The sequence below is a fragment of the Papaver somniferum genome, chromosome 6 (assembly GCF_003573695.1).
Source record: "Papaver somniferum cultivar HN1 chromosome 6, ASM357369v1, whole genome shotgun sequence".
NCBI classification, from domain to species: domain Eukaryota; kingdom Viridiplantae; phylum Streptophyta; class Magnoliopsida; order Ranunculales; family Papaveraceae; genus Papaver; species Papaver somniferum.
The window spans coordinates 141,804,538-141,825,284 of record NC_039363.1 but is presented as its reverse complement, the minus strand read 5'-3'; the positions used below and the strand labels follow the sequence as shown (position 1 = coordinate 141,825,284).

Genomic DNA, 20,747 nt, shown 5'->3' with positions numbered 1-20,747 from the left:
CTTGGTCTCTTCCAGATTATGGATATGTACTATTCTGTTGTGATGACTCAATTGGTAACCCGGGTGCAACTTGTTTTGGTATAATTGTCAGAGACCATATATGTCAAGTAATTGGTATAATGTCAGGTGGAATTGGTATTGCGAAATTTCATTGCAGAATTGTTTGTTGTCATGTGTGCAATTGAATGGGATGTTGTATTGGGTGCAAAGAGCATAATAAACAGGTGATATTCTAAATCAGTCATTAATGATTTTTGCAGAGGTATAATTCCATGGTTCATAAAAATAGGGTGGCTAAAAACAAGACAAAAACTGGAATGTGCTAGATTTGAGCATTGTTTCAGGGAAATAAATTTTTTTGCAGATTCTTTAGCCAAGTAAGGTGCAGAATTAACAGCTGGAGAAAGAACAATGCACAATGGAAGGCAGGAATTTTTGAAGCGTATTGAAATGCAAGAAATTTCCTACTTTAGATGTTGTAGTTGATAGTTTTCAGTGTTTAGCTCTGTAATGTTTTTACTTTTATTCTTTTTGGGGTGTATCGTATAATAAATAATCATTAAGGACCGGACTATAATTTATATAAAATATAAGGGCAGAATTTTATGGGATTAATTAGGAGTTAGGACTTGAATAGTTTTCTACTTTCTTATCATACCCCATCCGCCCTAATTTGCTTGCACCTTTTGTTTGTATTCTTCCGTTTTTATTTACATACTGTAATTATCGTATTATCACTGAACCAAATTTTTTATATAACAGAAATCCTTGATTAATGTTAATTTTTAAATGGTTGATTGATTTTAAGGAATCAAAAATTTAATTATTAGACAATTTACTATTTCTTTGGTTTGTATACATGATATTTTGGTTGACTTTTTTAATTTAGGTAATAAATATATATTTTTTTCTCACAATTAGTTAGCCTTTTGTCCAGGATAAGATTACCAAATAGTATGCAATAGCCTGTTTGGATTGCACATCAGAAGTAGCTTTTCGACTTCTAGAAGTCGAAAAGTTCGAAGTCTGTTTGGTTGTCAAATTTCAAAACGAAGTCAAAAAATTAATTTTTTGTGAAGTAAAATAGTTTTGCTTCTGACTTCGACTTCTGGAAAAACAGAAGTCAGAAATAGATTTTTTGCATCCAAACGCGCAAAAAAATATAGTTTTGCTTATAACTAATACTTGACGTCAAATTAGGTACCAACCTTATATAGGTACCAACCTTATATACATAAATGTATTCCTAGTAAACTAAAGTACTAACTTCCTCCATTTAGAAAAATACTTATTCTGAATCTCTTAAAAAAATGTGATAATGACAATATGTCAGTGTATCAGAGTGGCAAATGATATAAATGCAATAAAGTTTATGCTTAATTGTTTTTAGCGGGACAAAAATAAAAAATTTATTTGTTTCGGGGTAAAAAGTTCTCGGGAACTACCCTGCCCTTCCGTTGGTTATAATATAACCATAATCAAAGAAAACAAGCATGTTTGACCATCTGAACCACATATGTTGTTCAGCTTGCAGTATGGTTGGTATTAGTCTTGTTACTTGTGTAGGTAAAGGTTACAAACTTATTACACCATTCTGGCCACTCAGTATGTTTGATATGACTCAACTGATTCAAAAGAATGTGAGTCAGTGGTTTGATCCCGTGAATCAGGCGTATTTTATTACCTGACTCAAACGGGTCCGAGTCAGGGGTTAGGTCTGAGTCAGAGGTCGAATCAAATCTGACTCAAAATTGAAAACAAACGATCTGACATCTGACTCGCGACGAGTCAGGAATTGACTCAGATTCAGATCGGGGGTTAGATGCAAACAAACATGGTCTTACTTGTCTTTATAGTTTATGTTACAGTGGGTTTTGAAAGAAAACTGAGGTACCTTGGTGCTGTACATCATTCTATTCCTGTGTCAGTGGGTGTTCTCTTCCTTGGGGTGTGCCTTGTTTGGGCGCTCGTTCCGTCTTGCTTCGGCAATCAGCGCCAGTACGCCATGACCATTTTCTTTCTATTTAGTTCCTAAAATATAATTCCTCAAGGCAACCAACAAATGTCTTCGGATCGCTTCGGCCATATCTCCATTTAAAGTTTAGCTCCCAAAATGGCTGTCGATTTTTCCATAATGCAGCATCTCCACGATTGATAATTTCCTAGTGCAGCAAACGATGTCCATGTCTGGAGCGTGAAATTTGAATCATGCAAAGCTAAAATTAGAAACAAGGACAAATCACACTTTCAAATTTGTGCTAGCTTTTCCAATATTCCCTTTTGACTCTTTGTGTTTTGTTTTTGCTGAATTCCTCTGAGTTCTGACTGGATACCTCATTGTGTGGCATTCTTAGTCGTCTTCTTAAATATATAATCACACCAATTAGTAACCACTTTGCTAATTATTTGATTAATTGTAATATATTTTAAGAAAGATTTTCACTGCTTACTCATCACAACATTCCAAAACAAAAAACAATTTGATGCAATACTAAAATTTAGGCCAAGTTTTAACTTCTAATTAGTGTGATTAACATGTACCACAACTTTTACCATGATCCATCACTTGGTATGCGGATGGATTGATTTAAATCCGTGTAGTCCGTTGATCATGATGTTTACAGCCTAAATATAACCACGTTTCTGAAAGAATTTGATGAAAATTTATGGAGTTTCCGACAAAATTTTTGTGCGTTTCGAAGAAACATACCATTCGGATCTTAACAACGACTTAGGTTGATCCGTAACGTAACGCTCCACGTGTACAAGAAATGCTGCACTAAGACAGTACAATTAAAGCAGTATTTGTGATTATAATAAGACTAATTAAAAAAAGTTAATGGAAGTTGTAATTGGATTAAGCATAGGTTAAATGGTTCAAACGGATACACTATACACTATTACACGTTGTCAAAAAGTTCAAATTATCTTGATACTTTAAATGTTTCCTAACGGCTTCTTTTAATTTAGTAGGAGACGAATCTGAATTCTGAATGAATCTCTGTCAATGCAAAGGGCTTTACACTTAATTAGATTATTATATTATGAGTCATCAATATTCCTGTCTCAAGTTTTACCACAATAAACATATGATATTCTTTGATGTGGACAGCTACAACACACAATAACCATGTCCAAACCATAACCTAGCTCTTAACCGTTAGATGTATTTGATAATCTGATTGATGCAACAAGTTATTGTTTTGACTGCAGGAATTAATGACTGGTGGATTTGCACGTAAAGTGTGGTTACACACAATATTCTTTTGAGGGTAGTCTAGTCTTTCTAGCATAAACCTTGAATTTACTTTGTGAACCCACTTTTAATGGGGGTTAGTAAACTGATTACAAGATTGGTGAGAAACTTGCCGTGGTAATGCACCATCATAGACTGCAAAAATGCACGTTGCCATGATGATTGAAAATTTTCAAAGTGGGGACCCTATAGAAACAGAAATTCTGTTTGAATGGAGAATTTGGACCATGGGAAAACCCACTCACAGCGGGTGGGTCCCAATATCAGCACCCGTGTTGTTTCCAGTTCAGGGACCTATCCACTGTGAGTGGTCCGTTTTTCCATGGTTTAATTTCTCGGTTCATTTAGAACTGCTACTATAGAAATCCAAAATTTGTTTGAACAATGGCATATGACATGAAAAATGCCAATATCTCTTTTTTAAAGCATAAAACTGTCGATATCTAACGTTCAAAACTTATCAACACATAATTTTTATTAAGCAATTAAAAAAATAATAATCAGATATAAACAGAATCGAATACATTTAAAGGCTCCAGCAACAAATGTTTGGTACTATTTATTATGAACACTAGCTTTATCTGTGTTCGAGTTGGCCGGCCAGCAACCTCCGGACACTTTAAACAGCTAGGTTACCACCAATGGGTCTTTTGTTGTCTCACGTTAATGTGAGCGTACGAAATCCAAAAGTTAAAAGAGAAAGGGACTCATGGGAAAGCAAGGAAGAAAGTAGCTGAGTGGTGAAGAGCGCACCCTAGTAGTAGTGGTATACAAAGAAAACAATGCCCTTAACTCAAAATTTGAAACAAGTAACCGTTAAGAAGCAAAAACCCAAAGCAACGCGACTTTTCATCGTTTTGAAAGATCTAACGGCTATAGTAAACTAGCCGTTGTATTGAAAAGAGAGAGTCATGTGTGTGCAGACATATACCCGTTATTTTCGTCTTAATTTTTCCGAAACTCATATATGTTTTTTATCCTCACCGAGTCTTTATTTTTTCTTGAATAAAACCAGTGAGAGAGAAAAACTCAAGAGAAGAAGAGACAGACACAGAGAGAGAAGCAAGAGATACAATTTTTCATTGCTACTTGCAATGAAATCATCATCTGCCTAATCTCTCTATTAAAAATCAATCATCTTCTTTTATGTTTGAAGATTTGGGTCTCTCGTCGTCGTCTGGATTGAAAAAAATTTGAAATCTTGAGATTTAAGAAAAAAAAATCTAGGTTAGAAATCATAATAACCCCTTTGTTTTGATTTGTGAACGATAAATAATCATCTGTTATTCTCGATATAACCTAATCTGGGTTATTTCTTAATTTTCTTTTTTCGATGATAAAATTTGAATTTTGAATCCAGTCTTGATGAATCTGATTTTTTTTTTCTTAGATAAGAAAAATGCCGAGATCGGATGAGAACAGTGTTCCTGGTGTCATTGGACCAATTAATAATAATGCCCAAGGTAAATCCAATAATTTCTTATCAAATATTTTTGAATTTTCTTTTGAGCGGCATTTATTTAAATCCCCAAATTTTAAAAAGTTTTGAATTTTAGGATTATAAGTGAAAATCCATTACTGATTTTGAACGATATTCTTATTTTTGTTGATGTTGGAATTAAAAAAAATTAGGACATCAAAGAGGCGTGGTTGGGAAGACGGTATCAGAGACAGGACATCAAAGGAAAGCGCTGAGCGCAGTTAACCGAAATATAATCGGAGGACCTCCTTATCCTCAAGCTAGCAAAAAACCAGCATTATCCGAGTAAGAAAATTTCTGTAGAACCCCAATCTTCATAATGCAGTTTTTTTCCTTCTGTTTTCATGTATTCTCTTATCTAAACCTCAAACCCTTTATTCAGAAACAATGGAATTTGTCACAATAAGCCCCCGCATCGACCCATTACAAGGTCAGAACAAAACCCTTTGTTTCAAATTGAATAAGACGAATTTTGATTTGGATTGTGTTTTGGTTTTCCCCAAATGTCAGACCTAGTTTTGTTTATTTGTTTTCCTTGTGTTTGTTTGTGATTTAGGAAATTTGCGGCACAGTTGAAGACCACCAACAACCAATTGCCACCAACCTACCCGCAAATTAAGCCTGAGGAAGCCAGGAAACAAGTTCCTTTGGTTGTTCTCGAAGAAGATCCAGATGATTGCACAATTATTGATGTCGATGAGGATAAATCATGTGATGAAAACTTTGTGCCGATGTATGTTAAGCATACTGAAGCTATGTTGGATGAGATCGATCAAATGGTATGTTTCTTAAACCTATACTGTCAAGTACATGATTAGTAATGAACTAATGCTGTTTATGAGAATGCGGATGAGTGTTTTATTGTGCCTAATGGAAGCATAACTTGATTTTATTAGGACGATGAAGAGGTCGAAATGGAAGATATAGCAGAAGAGGAAGTCATGGATATTGATAGCAGCGACAAAAAGAACCCCCTTGCTGTTGTTGAGTACATTGAAGATATATATGCGCACCACAGGAATACTGAGGTTTGCCCAATTTTCAACTTAAGGGTTTCTATGATGTTAGTAATTAATAATTCAGAATGATATGCTTCTACACTAGTATTGTGAACCTTTCTCATTACAGTTTGCCCAATTTTCAATTTAATAACTTCTATGGTGTTAGTGCTTTTGGAGAAATGCTAGTGACTCGGAATGATATGTCTTTAGTCTAGTTTGTGAACCTTCACAGTTAACAATGTGAGGTAAATTTTAACTCCAACTCAAAATCATTGCAGGGTTCTAGCTGTGTTTCACCAACTTATATGGCACAACAATTTGATATCAATGAAAAGATGAGAGGCATTCTTATTGACTGGCTAATTGAAGTCCACTACAAATTCGAGCTCATGGATGAGACTTTATACCTTACAGTCAATCTCATTGATCGATTCTTAGAGCGTCAAACTGTTTTAAGAAAGAAGCTTCAGTTGGTTGGAGTGACAGCTATGCTACTTGCTTGCAAATATGAAGAAGTTTCTGTACCAGTTGTAGAGGATCTAATTTTGATATCTGATAAGGCCTACACAAGGAAGGAAGTCCTTGACATGGTAATTTGCTTAGTTCTCATGTTCATCTGAATCATCTCCCTTGTACAAATTTCTTGTGTCAGCTTCAGTTTTTCAATGTAGGGTATAATTGGTCTAACTCTGCTATATTTACAGGAAAAATCCATGGTAAACACATTGCAGTTCAACATGTCAGTACCAACCCCATACACATTTATGAGGAGGTTTCTCAAGGCCGCCGAATCTGACAAGAAGGTTTGTTACAGCATTTTTGATTCTCAATTATATCTGTGTAAAATACCATATTGAGTAAATCTGATTCGGAGTTTGATTTGAATCCACAGCTGGAGCTTCTTTCCTTCTTCATGATTGAGCTGTGCTTAGTCGAGTACGAAATGCTCAAATACTCGCCCTCTCTATTAGCTGCATCTGCAATATACACAGCTCAGTGTACTATTAGTAGGTCTAAGCATTGGACCAAGACTAGTGAGTGGCACACCAAGTACTGCGAAGATGAACTCAAGTAAGTTGTAATTTTTAATCCCGCTTTCCATTATAGTTTTGTGGTCGATTCATCAGATTAGTTAGATAGCATTAATAAATTGTGTTTGATCTCTTGTTTTGTTGTACACAGGGAATGCTCAAGATTGATGGTTACTTTCCATCAAAAAGCAGGATCTGGAAAAGTCACAGGAGTCCACAGAAAATACAGTACCTTTAAATTTGGGTGTGCAGCGAAGTCAGAGCCAGCTCTATTTCTCTTAGAGACTGAACTCTAGCAGGATGCAAATGCTATACGTTTACTGAAGGAGTGGAGTGTTCAGTGTTGGGTGAGAGTTTGTGAGGAAGGGTGAGGGCGCTATTGTGCAACAGAAGTTGCCCCTGGGGGATGAAGTCTTTATCGGTCCTAAGAACCTATGATTCTCAGATAGGTTTCTTTTGTTGCTCTAGTTTTTCTTTTACTTGTCTCCTTTTGTCTTGTGGATTTTTGGACCCTGTTTGGTAGTCATAAAGAATTTGGATCCTGTTTATCGATAATAAAATTGGATCACTTCTGTTGTTGATATGTTCGTTCTGCTCTCCGGAATTCATTTGTTCCCTCTTTTTCTTATCAGTATATTTCCTAAAATGCTAATAATCTTTTATTCGTTTGGGACTGAAATTGTATAACCTACCATAGTTTTCTCTGAGCTTTCGTTCAATTGCGACTGACATCTGAAAATATGTAAGAGTTTGGTTTGCTTGCAGGTATTTGTAATATTACCATGGTTTCTGACAACATTTTCGCTCCAGGTGAACTCCAGATATTTGACACAACTGCATTCACTACCAGGTGAGGTCCAGATATTTGAACAGAAAAGAAACCTTAGTATCTATCTGGCTTTGCATATGCGGATGTCAGTCTGAAGAAATGGAACCTCTGGATCACCAAGTACGAAGAATAGAAACCTTGGAATAGTATGTATATGGCTTTTCATATGCACATGTCAGTCTGAAGAAATGAAACCTTTTGATAAGTGAGGCAAAGATTGTTAAGAGTAACTTGTAATGTCTATAGGCAAAATGTTAAGAACAATCTCTATGTGGAAAGATTGGATAAGCGGGTAACTGATTTGATTGGTAGGGAGTAATTCAGAAGGTTAAAAGGCAGTATAACAACCTATGAAGAACCAGCTGTATGGAAAATGTCATATCTCACTCATATCATGCTGTACAGTACCATCGATTCTTCATAAAAGGGTAGTCTTCCCGGTCCACAAGCCAAAAAAGAAAGAAATTCTGCTCGACCAAGGCCTCTAGCCCGGGCCTTAAAAGGAAAAATTCCTTCCTGGATCCATCCATTGTGCACGAAACATTGGGCATTAAGATTGAACTGAATTGTATCCGTTGAACTGGCTCATGGGGTTCAAGAGCATAGCTCAGTGGTATCCCATCAACTCCGGGTTAAAGGGTAGTCTTCCCGGTTCACAAGCCAAAAAGAAAAAAGTTCTGCTCGACCAAGGCCTCTAGCCCGGGCCTTAAAAGGAATTTATCCTTCCTGCATCCGTCCATTGTGCACGAAACATTAGGCATTAAGATTGAACTGAATTGTATCCGTTGAACTGGCTCATGGGGTCCAAGAGCATAGCTCAGTGTTATCCCATCAACTCCGGAGTTCAATCCCCGCCGCCGTAAAGGTTTGTAATAGATTAGTTGTACAATGGGTTTTAGTGGTGTTGGGTCTGGCTGTGGGGCCAGTCCAACTGACTGGTTCATGTAGGGGTCTGGATCCAGCTTTCGCGTAAATAAAAAAAAAAAAAAAAAAAAAAAACTGGCTCATGATCTAAGCTAAATAATTACATTTATAAGGATGAAATTGCAAATAGCCAAGGTCAGATTTACTCCTAAAAACCAACTAAAAATCCCAAGTAAAACTTTTATCGCACACTTGAGGACCAGTTGTTCCCTGTTCAGCTTAGACCAGAGTCACCAGACCACTGACTAGTGACCACAACGGCACAAACGATTTACTTTCTTGGTGTGGGTCCTACTATTTATCAGTTACCTAACTATTTAAGCAAGGTTATCATTTATCATTTTAATTGATGAAGAGAAAGGAGCTTAGAAGTTTGTTGACTGAGGAAATAAAAGACGTGATTACTGATTAGATATGGAAAATATAGCAAATTTGAGAGAATGGTTTGGAGTTGTGGATTCAAACCACACAGGAAACATCACTGCTCCTCAATTGCAGGTTCTTAACAAAAACCCCTACTTCCCTTATTCTTTTGGGTTTTTTTTTCTTTGTTTCCCTGATTTATGATTGGGTTTGTGCAAATTCAGAGAGCTTTTTCTATTGGGAATTTGGAATTCTCTATCTCAATTGTTCAGCAGATGATTAGGTTTTTATTTTCCTATTTTTTTCATTCCTTAGATTGCTTTTAATTAGGATTGGTATTGCTTGAGCTGAGATTTGATTGGTTTGGATGTTTTCAGAATGTATGATTTTGATAAGAATGGAACTATGAGCTTTGAAGGTAAGGAATACTTGATCATTTTCTGGAATTTAGCCGGATATTGCTGAAAGTATCTAACTTGGATTTCGGCCTTTTCATTTTCTCAGAATTCGTTGCCCTCAACAAATTTCTTCTTAAGGTAAGAGTTAACCTAGCTTTGATATAGAGATGTAAATTGGTTTATGGGAAGTTCTTTTTGATGCCCGAGATACCTTTGGCGTTCTTCACCGAAAGTTTTCTAAAAGAGTTGCTCCATAAAGCATAGTGTTTTCGCAAATATGTTTTTGATTTAGTGTATATGGTTGTGTAGGTACAACAAGCCTTCGCAGACCTAGAGAGGTAATTTATACTGCTTCTTAGTTGTTGCATGTGGTTGAATTTTTTGGGTTGTTGCAAAGTTTGTGTTACTATCTAAGTTGATTGTTGTTGCAGAGGTCGTGGATATCTTGGTACTGATGATGCTTATGAGGTACAGTATTTCTACGAGGCAATAAACAAAATACTGCTTTTAATTTGCTCCAATTAACTTCATACCATAAAAATAGTGGAAAAAATAGGGTGAAGTAACTACCATATCTCCTGGCTCTTTTGTCCACTTCAAATCAAATAGTACAAATCCATCGCAGTGCACATAACAGACAAGGCTTTTGGAGTATGTGGTTGGTAGGTTTCAAGACGTTTAATTATTCGAAGTAGGTCCCCTTTGTGTACTTTGTGAACTTAAGTGTTACTTCAATGATTGGAATGTTCCAGTTGATTTCTTGAAGTGTTGCTCACAGTTCTTTCTTCATACTGTACAATGTAATAGACATGCGTGAAGAACAAATCGAGTTTTCTCATCATTTCCCTTAAATATTTTCTGTTTGAAATGATGCCTTCAGAGGTGATCCTTGCGTTGTGATCTCTCTTGGCATGTAAATGGACAACCGACCAAGTATGTGATTGACCTTGTAAACAAGCATAACTTGGTGATGCATACTGTTCTGGTGTATAACTTCAATTGTATTTCCTTTGCTCTTATTCCCTGTCTACTGCTTCTAGTTTTTCTAGATATCACGAGGCTAATACCCAAGATATGTCAATTTTGTTTCCATTTTGTTATCTTACCGTAGGCATTGATTAAAGTTGGTTTCTCCCTGGACTCACCTGCTTTCTACACAGTCTGTGAGGTAAAGCTTTAATCTAGTGTCTACCCTCCATAGCAGCTTTTAACTTATCATTTCATCGGTCAGTCGGCCTAAGAAAAAATCTAAGGCATCTGTAGGTCTTCATGAACTGCTTAGGAGTGATTGTGTAACCCAGCATTAAATAGGATATGAACCACTGTTTTAATAACCTCTTGAAGTTGCTGCTTTTTGACCATTTCAGAGCTTTGATAAAAACAAAAGTGGGAAATTTCGTCTGGATGACTTCATATCACTTTCTATATTCTTGCAATCTGCTCGGTATGTTCTCTAAAACTCGGTAGATGGTACATATAGAACTGGGAATGTGTTCACTGCTTCATTGGAATATCGATGTTGTATGTGTTTCACAGATGCAGCCTAATTTGATCTAACCTACATTTTTGTTGGACATTATATTTTGAGTGTAACTAGATGGATACCTTGCTTGTAAGATATGAGAACTTTTATACTGCAATACTACATCTTACAAGAATCTAGAAATCATCTCAGTTTCTTGGTATATGACTTCCTTTTTATTTTACAGGAATCTTTTTAACTCTTTCGATACAGCTAAACAAGGCCGCGTTACGCTGGATCTCAACCAGTTTGTTTTCTGTGGTGAGTGATTTTTCTAAGCTGATGTCTGTATTATCAAAGCTCTTTCTTCCATGATGCATTATTCTTCAAACTCGTGTATTAACAAGTTAAAAATAACTATTATCTTGAACAGCTGCGAATTGTAGAATATGAAATCATAGAATCTGCGTTTCCAGAAACATCACAACTGCTGCCTCCTGGTTGTTGTACTTGCCTTCCTAGCAGAGAAAAACATTATAATTTTGGTGTGTGTGAATAATTGTCAAATTCTATAACAAAAGCATTTAGGAGTTTCAGAGAAACGCCAATGATCGAGATTTGAGCCGTCCCAGCATGTAAATTGGTAATACAGGGTGAACAAAGTCTTTGAAGGGTGTCCCATCCAAGCATTGCCTTGAAGATTGAAGGGTAGAACCGAAGTAAAGCACTTGTCGTTCTGTTGCAATATTGAATTCATTAATCAGGTTCCAGCCCAGTGCTAGATGGATTCAAGTTTGCTCTTAGTGTTGCTTGATTGTGTTATGGTTCACAGAATTAAACTTACTGAAATTTAAGGAAAATTTAAGATAGATGAGTTCTTGGAGGGACTCAAAACCTCCATCGAACACTTGTGTTTCAATATAAATTCATTATAGGATGCTTCATACATTCAACTCCACACTTACAAGGTAACAAAAAAACTCTGCACTTCCGGGTGCACCACCACTAACACGTTCCGAATTTATTTTTGTGCACACCACTGCTAATAAACAAGACTTGTTCAAACTACAACCAAGGAAAACACTATTCAAATTTAATGTGATCATATCATGACGGTAACAGATTGACCATGCAACTACTACGGCAATTTCCAGATTTCATGATAAATAGTTTCTGTACTATTTCCAGAATCCAAACACAAATTTTATTCTACTCCCAGTTGCACACATACTGTATATTGCAATTAAAAATAATAGAATACACATCTCCGCTGCTATCTCTGCCCAGCCCTGGCATTTGAAGCTTTAAGAAATTGGAGTTAAGGTAAGGCCAAACCAGATTATATTAGTCAAATATAAACCTTATCAGGAGATATGCGCTCAATTTCATTTTCTTTTAGAGTATTGACACGCAGCATTGCACACCCACGAAGCAATATTAACAATAAAATAAAAAAGAAAACGAATCATATTCTTGTCTCACTATCACCACACTTTATCAGGATAATGAAGGTCCTTTTTTCAGAAACCTTTTAGGTGGTAGGAAGTCTCAGTGGGACTTCCTCCTTGTTGGCCTTGATACAGTCTCTACTCTAGTCCCTACCGAACAAGTGGAACTAAAAAAAAGGGCAACCCGGTCATCTTACTGTATTGAAACAGTATAAATTGCAGAGAGTCATAGACAACCATAGGTTTGAACTTCCACACAGCCCTCTCCCTAAACAACCAATTATCTCTTCTTCTTCTGATAATGTTGTCAAAGGATAAGTAAATGAATTTCTAGGGTTTTGATTTTGATTTTTTCAATTCTATATCTTGTTGGGGTTTTGATTGATTTCCTGGAGTGAATGGCTTGTTTAAGAGAGGAAAGAAGTGGTTGTTTATCTGAGAGTGTTGTTGTTGTTGATAAAGAAGAGATAAAAGAAGAGAAAGAGAAGATGATGATAAAAACAAGGCCTATAGTTCATTCTGCTTCAAAATATAGGGAATATCGATTAGAGAAAGTTTTTCCTGTTTATGCTATGGGAAATTTGAAGTTAGATGATACTAATTTCTTGACTGAGAATATTACTGTAACTGATCCTATTTGGGATGCTGTCAAATCAGAGGCAAAGATTGAGGTAATTTTTTGCTAATTTAATTTATTTTTCATTTGGATTTTGCATGGAATATACGGAGAATGAATTATTGATGGAGTTGAAATTAGTATTTGGATTTTGCATGGAATATATGGAGAATGAATTATTGATGGAGTTGAAATTAGTGTTTTTTTATGTGTGCTGATTAAGTTAACAAAGGTTAGAAGTGAATTTTAATCATAACTAAAAGTTAACAAATGGTATCATAGTCGTAAACCTGGACCACATACATCAAGGGATCAATGGTAGGCCAATAGTACCCCCACGTTAAAGTTTTCATGTCTGATGCTCAAGGTAGCGCCGCACGTGAAGAGGACTTTTAAGAATGAGAATGTCTCGCGAATGGCGTAGTGTTCATGTAACTATTCAGTTCATTGCTATTTGGTTTTGAGCTGGATGACCACAAATTTTAACTGAAATGAAAATTACTTTTTCTTAGTAGTTGCTCTAGTTTGTTTGTTACTTTAATTTTCAACAGTATTATGAAATTTTAATGTCAGGATGGAGAAAATAGTGATATACTACTGTTGATAAATTTTCAGGCAGACAAGGAGCCAATTTTAAGTAGTTTTCTGTATGCAAGTGTTTTATCTCACGATTGTTTGGAGAAAGCTTTGGGGTTTGTTCTGGCTAATCGACTACAGGATAACATACTCTTAGCAACGCAATTGTTGGACATATTTTACGATGTTATGTTGCATGATAGAGGTATTCAACGCTCAATTCGCCAAGATGTGCAGGTGATTTCATTGCCATCCGAAAGGCATCTGATTTTCACCCGTGCTTTTTCCATGAAATTCTGGTTAATGCTCTTAAGGTTGTTTGTTTTAGTGTTTCTTTTTTTATTCATAAGGAGATTTGTTGTTTCAGGCTTTCAAAGATAGGGATCCGTCGTGTATGTCGTATTGCTGGGTCTTGTTATATCTAAAAGTAAGTCTTTCATTCTTTCAACAGCAGGGAAAGCATATACTTTACAGCAGTTACTTGCATGCATTTTGTCCCGTGCTTACCTGCAAAAGGATCATCTTTTGTCCTTTTTCATTTTTTTCAGGGTTACCATTCTTTACAGTCATACCGAGTAGCTCATGCTTTATGGAACAAGGGACGTAAAATTTTGGCCTTAGCTTTACAAAGCCGAATAAGTGAGGTATTCTTTGGCCTAAATTCCCTGGATGACCAAATACCAATTGTGTTAATTGCACGCAATTGTATCTTCTTGCTTTTAATTTATCGTGTTTTCATTTGTTTGGTGTGTAGGTTTTTGGAGTTGACATACACCCAGGTATAATTTATCTCTCTCTCTCTTTTTCTCCTGGACCCATGTACAGAATTTGCGTGCCTAGAGTCATACAGTTAGTTTGTCAATCTTTTCAAAAGCATCAGGTTTTGATGACCGGATCAGAATTATGTGACTTCTCTTTATTCAGTGGTCTATGGAGATTTGGAATTTCTCCATTACTAGCTTTCAGTTTCTGACGTTATCTGATGTGATTTTATCAGCTGCAAAAATAGGGAATGGCGTATTATTGGATCATGCGACTGGTGTAGTTATTGGTGAAACAGCTGTTGTAGGAAATAGAGTTTCATTGATGCAGGCAAGTAGAAACCTTTTTGCCCATCATCGTTCTATGAAATTGCAGTAAAATTCTCTACTTGCAGTGTGACCGGTATTGCACGTTGACTTTTTGAAAGTTTTAATCAGATTCTTAATCACGACAACTTTTTGAAAGTTTTAATCAGATTCTTAATTACGACATGAAACAGAATGTGATGGTGTGTTTTAGTTCACACTGTTGGTTTGGGAAATATTTTGATGGTCATGACTTCTGTGCAGGGTGTAACATTAGGTGGAACAGGGAAAGAAATTGGGGATCGTCATCCAAAAATAGGCCAAGGTGCACTAATTGGAGCTAGTGCAACTATACTTGGTAATATTAAAATAGGTGAAGGTGCTATGATAGCTGCTGGTTCGCTTGTGCTAAAGGATATTCCAGCACATAGGTATGAAGAATAACATATTCCGTATTTATTAACTATCATGTTTGTTAGCGAACTCTGTTTTAAGTTACAATTACTGTTGAATATCATTGAGGATCACTTGTTTGCGTTGGTAAGCATAGAAAATGGTTCATGGTTGTAAAGTGCGTCTATCGGAATCAATCTGACTTCTTTGATCTGTTTTGGGCTCTTAGCATGGTTGCAGGAATACCTGCACAGGTGGTTGGATATGTAGAAGAACAAGACCCATCTTTGACTATGAAGCACGGTATATTTATGATATTTGAGTGTTATTGCAGTATTAGCATATGTAGCATTGGCCAAAACTTGACTTGATTGATTGTTCATGTGACAACACAGATGCTACGAAAGAATTTTTCCAGCATGTAGCTGCTGCAAATTCAGTTGATGGAAGGTCTAGTTGTGGTGGTTAGTTCTCTGTAATACTTCATTCCTCTCTATTTGAACTTGAAGTTCAAAATCCCCATACATGATACACTGTTTTTATTTTTGCGGTATTTGTTGTTTGGATCATATCGCACACATTACACATCTGGACTCTCACAAAGACCAACTTCTCTGCTTGCAGGCAATTCGAAATGGGGAGAAAGAACAGTATGACGAGGCCAGATCGAAGATAACTAGTATATTATACGTGTCTCCCTTCAAAAGTGAGATCATTGCGCGGTGTATTTGAAGCTAGAACTCAACAATAAGTTAGCAAACAGATTGCATGTTGTCTGTGATCCTTTTTCTATGTGACTAGATGTAAAACCATGATCCAGTTATAATAATCCAATCCGAAGTTTCTTTCAGTTTCTCTGTTTCCTCTTTTGTCTTGGGTCAGATGACTCAATAAATTAAACCAAAACCGGGACTTGAACCCGACCTCAAATGACTCGTTAAATTAAACCAAAAAAATAAATTCCGGTGCCGGGACTTGAACCCGACCTCAAATGACTCGTTAAATTAAACAAAAAAATAAATTCCGTTGCCGGGACTTGAACCCGACCTCAAATGACTCGTTAAATTAAACAAAAAAAATAAATTCCGTTGCCGGGTCTCTCGTGTGAGAGCCGAGTATCCTGACCACCTAGACTACAACGGAGTGATATCTAGTTAGCACTTCTACTTTATTTTGGAAGGGTGCTAAGGTGCTATAGTACCTATCATAACTCTTATGGACTCACAAATCTATCGATAGCTGATCCTGTTCCCACTCCGGTGGCCTATGCTAGCCTGAAGGGTCAATGGTAACTCCATGGAATGTGAAACCATCGTCTCTTTTGTTTGTGGCAATAGCAAGAAACCTGAGAGAATCAAACTAGATCACCTAGTTGTAGTTTACACGATTTTTAAGGTAAGGAAGAGAGAGGAGAATTTTTTAGTATTTTTTACAATTATAACCTTAAGGATAATTACGTAAAATTTAGAAATGATTTATCTCTCAAACTATACAACGGATATTCGTAAACTTTGTACCATTGGAAAGCATTTTAAAACACATATTTAATGAATATAAACACGGCTATCAAATTATACATATTTCTTACTAATAATAATCAACTAAAAGAGTAATTTTAAAAATATCTCATTATTTGATCATATATGTCATCTATTTTGGGACAAAAAATTAAAACTAACTAGGTCATCTAATTTGGGACGGAGAGAGTATTACACTAGCTAGCGCTGAAAACTTGAAAGAACACATTCTACAATTATTAAAACACAAGGCTTAATATACTTAGATTTCACTGGACCATTCTTCACTTGGTCAAACAAGCAAAAGTGGAGATTTTGATTAAAGTCCATATTAGACAGAGCTTTAGCAAATAAAGAGTATACTGCTATTCACCCTAATTCCATTGTCTCTCATCTCACAGCTATAGGGTATGATCATAATCCTATCAATCTAAACACTTTCCTGGTGATTTTAAACAACGTATTCCCAATAGGTTTTTTAGTTTCTAGCTTGAAGTATCTGATGCGGTCCAAATTGTTAAGAAATTGTTGGGATCCACCAACTTTTGAATCTCCTCCGTTTAGAATTGCCTTGCCTTCAAGCTCAAACTATTTAAGAGCCACTTTTCCGAATGGAATAAAGAGTTATTGAACATAATGTAAAATATAAGATGGAAGCTATACATCACATCCATGAAAATAATCCTCCTGAAGATCTGTATTTATTAATTATATATTCATCCTGTCACGTGATCCCATTGAAGACTTTAAACGAAAGGTAACGCTAGATGTTTTACCCAACTAAATTACTCCTATCTCTTTCAATTTAGCTTTCTCAAACGACAAAGGTGTGTTCAAGTGATGAATTTGAAAGGATACAAGCTACTTTATAGAGTTATGACCAAAGATTTTCTGGAAACATGATATACCAATTTCGAAAATCCTTAAGATATGCAATAAACGTACTGCAGATTTCTGAAATTAACTAATACTAATTGTATTCCAACTCGTAACTGATTTTACTTATAAAGATTAGCTAATACACATCTGTGTACTTGAAAAATATAACAACTAGAGTTATGCAAACCTATGGGATTTGGTAAACATATAATTCGATACCAAAATTAGTATTGATAAACCGGTTTCGAGGATCTTGTCTTGAGTGTCAAAGAAATATACTTGAACAAGAAAATATTAGAGTTTTAGCACTTGTTCAAACACTATCTCAATACTTATGAACATTCGAAGTTTAACTCATTTTTGCCTTGATGAATGCATAAACCCGAAGATATCAGACCAATCGTAAGTATATAAATGAAATCAGACATAATCAAGATCGATCCTGACTTAGGATAGGTACAGTATTGATCCTTGTCACAAGAGATCAATTAGTCTTGGGGATCGGTCTTACTACTCGGATCAGTCTTGGACAATAGTAACAATACTTAACTCTAGTATTCTTTTACGTGAGGAGTCAAATACATCACATGGGGGATATTCATTAGGGTGTTAGTCTAGCGTTTTGTTTATATTTTTATATCAATTTTAACCATATGTATTTGTTAACTTCAGGCCTTGAGTTAGTATTACGCATACATGGTCTGATAAGTGAACTCTATTAACAATTTTATTTTGTGAGTATATTTATCTAGCAAAAATGGTTAATACTGGATGCAAGTGTGGATTATGTGGTTGGGGTATATATACTTTATACCAAGGGGGAATCGTGAGATTAAGAAGAAATAATTGAAGCCCTCATATCTTGGCTAAAACAAGAGAGATCGTGCGAAAAAATTAGCTAGGTTCGTTTTGAGGCGGAAAACATAGGATGAAATTATAACAGCTAAGATCTCAACTGAATCCTTAAGAGCTTGATATAGTGTTTTCTTTTTTGTCTCAATGGAAACTAGTCAACAACCGAAATTAGTTGTTTTAGGCAGCAATATGAGAGAGAGTTTACATCTATTATAAGCGAATATTCCTCGAATCAACAACACATTCTATCGAGAATGAATTATGGGTTTCCTGTGTACCAAATAGAGAGATGGATAAGGGTTGATTCATATCTTAGGCATGGAAATAGGGCTGATTTATCACATCATTTGTGTATAAAGGAGGAATAAAAGGAACGCCAAGGACGATAGAATACCACACTCTCTATTTCTTTTCTTTGGATTGTTAGGTTTTTCTATTAGTTTCTCTGTATTTTTTTTCTTCTTTCCTTCTATTCAGAATCATGATGGGTTTGAATATCACCATGAGAAGCTAAACCTCTCACCGCCAAGGAAGAGGGAAAGCTTAGTGGTTTCGATGTTTGATCTCCTATCATAAAATGAACTTTCATTTCCTTGTCTTTGTTTGATTGTAATTTTATGTTGAGTGTGTCTGCTAACTTCGTAGATTCAGTGTGCTTTCCGGATACATTGAATGCTAAGAAATCCATATGACATTTCTCGATTGAACTTTATCTTAGAAACATAATAGATCGTTATAAAATGGTATTCAATTTAGTTACATCGGGATTTTAGTTTGGTATATTATGTGGGTATAATTTCTGTTTGATTTATAATTTGATCGTATAAGTACTGGAATTCATCAGTGGAACCAAAAGCCCTGGCAGATTCCTTCAAACTGCTACATTCTCTTTTTGCTCAAACAACCTATTTGTTTATCAAATTGCTTCGAATATTCTAAATTACACTATCAAATTTTGTAGATTGAACTCGGTTTTACAGACTTTATTACATTTCCATAATAAGTGTACATTGATACTATAATTTTACAAAAGAGTTCAAATATGTCACATGGGGATATTCACTAGGGTTTTGGACTGGCGATCAACAAAAAATACGGTGTAGCAATACGAGATAACTCAATCAAAATGAAGGGCCATATGTATAACAATATGGAGGAATTACGCATCTTAAACTATTTCAAGGTGCAACATAGATCGTGCAAAATTTCCACTCCAATTGAGGTTGGTCTCCTCCTAATCAGGGTGAAATCATGATTTGTTGTGATGGCGCTTCACTTGGAAATCCAGGCCAGGCCGGTGGTGGTGTTACTTTTCGTGATGCCAATGCAGCAGTGCTTGGAATTTTTCGTGGTGGCCTTGGTTGGTAAACTAATTATTATGCGGAAGTGTGTGTCGTAATTTATGGTGTGATGCTCGCCAAAAAGTGGAACGTGAAAAATATTTGTGTTCAATAAGACTCGATGAGTTGCATTCAAGCTTTTCAAAGGGGTGAGTTACCATGGAAACTAGAGCAGAAGTGGAGACTTGCGAAGAACTTTTACAACAACACACGCTATATTCATAGCTATATAGAGGCTAATTTTTCAGCTGATGCTTTGACCAAGCAAGCATGTTTGCTGGCTGAAGATATTTTTGATTTTTATGAGGGTAGGCCAGGTTTCGTTCTGTATGTAGAATGGCCTGGTGAAGTTTATTATCGTTTCAAATAGGTTAGACTAGTAGATGGCCTCACGGCTAGCTTACAGTCTGGCCTAGCCCCTGTACAGTTTCTGTTTTTTTACTTAATTTTATTGCCGAGTAAAAAAACGAAAACTAAGTCTCATAAGCATTAAGAGAGTGCATGGAGTAATGGGTATGTAACTGTCAGTCTTCCCTAACATTGCGTATAAGACTTAATCACGTTATCCATAATATCCGCTTTTCCATAACTTCCACGACTTAAAAGATGGGTGTATATTACGACTACTTTATGTATAGGTTCCTAAACTTATTCACAAATCATCTCATACATATACAAACAAGTATACTATTGAGTTTACATAAGATTTCTTTTATAGTTTTATACAGAGAACTATTTTTACACAATAGTTCAACAACACCAAACTGTAACACACATCACACTCTAATCTCAATACTTTCTCTGATTTCTTCTGTAAGATCAAACCTTCTTATCCTTTGTAACTGAAACAATACAAGAACATTCATTTCTTGATTTATGCGAGTTTTATTCTATTTTGATCTCTCATAATCACAAAAATCTTAAATTATCCCTCACTTTTTATTTTATTTGTTTTTACTTTAAAACACGAACCTTGCTTGTAGGGTTGTACATGGTTCTAGTTAAACCGTACCAAACAAAAAAAAAAATGAAAGAGCAAACCAAAAATTTTTTCAATGATTTTGGTTTTGGTTCTAGAATGCTATAAACGGATGTTATTGATTTAGTTCTGGTGAAAACCTGGAACTAGATCGAAAACCGTTAGTTAAACCGATTAATAACAATCGTTAGATGTAATCAATATCAACCACTACATCTAATCTTATATATATGTGCATTAAAACTATAGAATCCCAAACATAAACATAATCCTAAAAACCATCCTTTGTTCTTTCTCCTCCTTCCCTTTATTGTGCCTGCTACTCACTACCTC

At 35.7% G+C, this 20,747-nt stretch overlaps 3 protein-coding genes across 5 annotated transcripts; all 3 read left to right on the top strand.

Annotated features, from left to right (window-relative positions):
• Positions 1-4,284: 4,284 nt before the first annotated feature.
• Positions 4,285-7,351, top strand: LOC113289589 (G2/mitotic-specific cyclin-2-like). Its single transcript, XM_026538891.1, has 10 exons — positions 4,285-4,483; positions 4,647-4,719; positions 4,889-5,021; positions 5,119-5,166; positions 5,293-5,515; positions 5,633-5,764; positions 6,016-6,327; positions 6,442-6,540; positions 6,630-6,808; positions 6,920-7,351. Exons 2-10 carry the CDS (start codon positions 4,656-4,658, stop codon positions 7,062-7,064), a joined length of 1,335 nt encoding a protein of 444 aa, XP_026394676.1. The 5' UTR covers positions 4,285-4,483; positions 4,647-4,655; the 3' UTR covers positions 7,065-7,351.
• A 1,524-nt stretch (positions 7,352-8,875) lies between these two features.
• LOC113289587 (penta-EF hand domain-containing protein 2-like) lies at positions 8,876-11,690 on the top strand. Of its 2 annotated transcripts, XM_026538889.1 has the most exons (10): positions 8,876-9,019; positions 9,109-9,167; positions 9,262-9,302; positions 9,389-9,420; positions 9,592-9,620; positions 9,714-9,750; positions 10,394-10,450; positions 10,650-10,726; positions 10,992-11,065; positions 11,178-11,690. In XM_026538889.1, exons 1-10 carry the CDS (start codon positions 8,936-8,938, stop codon positions 11,195-11,197), a joined length of 510 nt encoding a protein of 169 aa, XP_026394674.1. In that variant the 5' UTR covers positions 8,876-8,935; the 3' UTR covers positions 11,198-11,690. The 2 variants fall into 2 exon arrangements, with proteins under 2 accessions (XP_026394674.1, XP_026394675.1); XM_026538890.1 differs by lacking the exon at positions 10,394-10,450.
• A 683-nt stretch (positions 11,691-12,373) lies between these two features.
• LOC113289586 (serine acetyltransferase 2-like) lies at positions 12,374-15,705 on the top strand. 2 transcript variants are annotated; one of them, XM_026538888.1, is made up of 10 exons: positions 12,374-12,863; positions 13,424-13,621; positions 13,752-13,811; positions 13,933-14,028; positions 14,139-14,163; positions 14,382-14,476; positions 14,716-14,882; positions 15,074-15,147; positions 15,240-15,319; positions 15,469-15,705. In XM_026538888.1, exons 1-9 carry the CDS (start codon positions 12,591-12,593, stop codon positions 15,311-15,313), a joined length of 1,062 nt encoding a protein of 353 aa, XP_026394673.1. In that variant the 5' UTR covers positions 12,374-12,590; the 3' UTR covers positions 15,314-15,319; positions 15,469-15,705. The 2 variants fall into 2 exon arrangements, with proteins under 2 accessions (XP_026394673.1, XP_026394672.1); XM_026538887.1 differs by having other exon boundaries at positions 12,378-12,863; positions 15,240-15,308.
• The last annotated feature ends 5,042 nt before the right edge of the window (positions 15,706-20,747 follow it).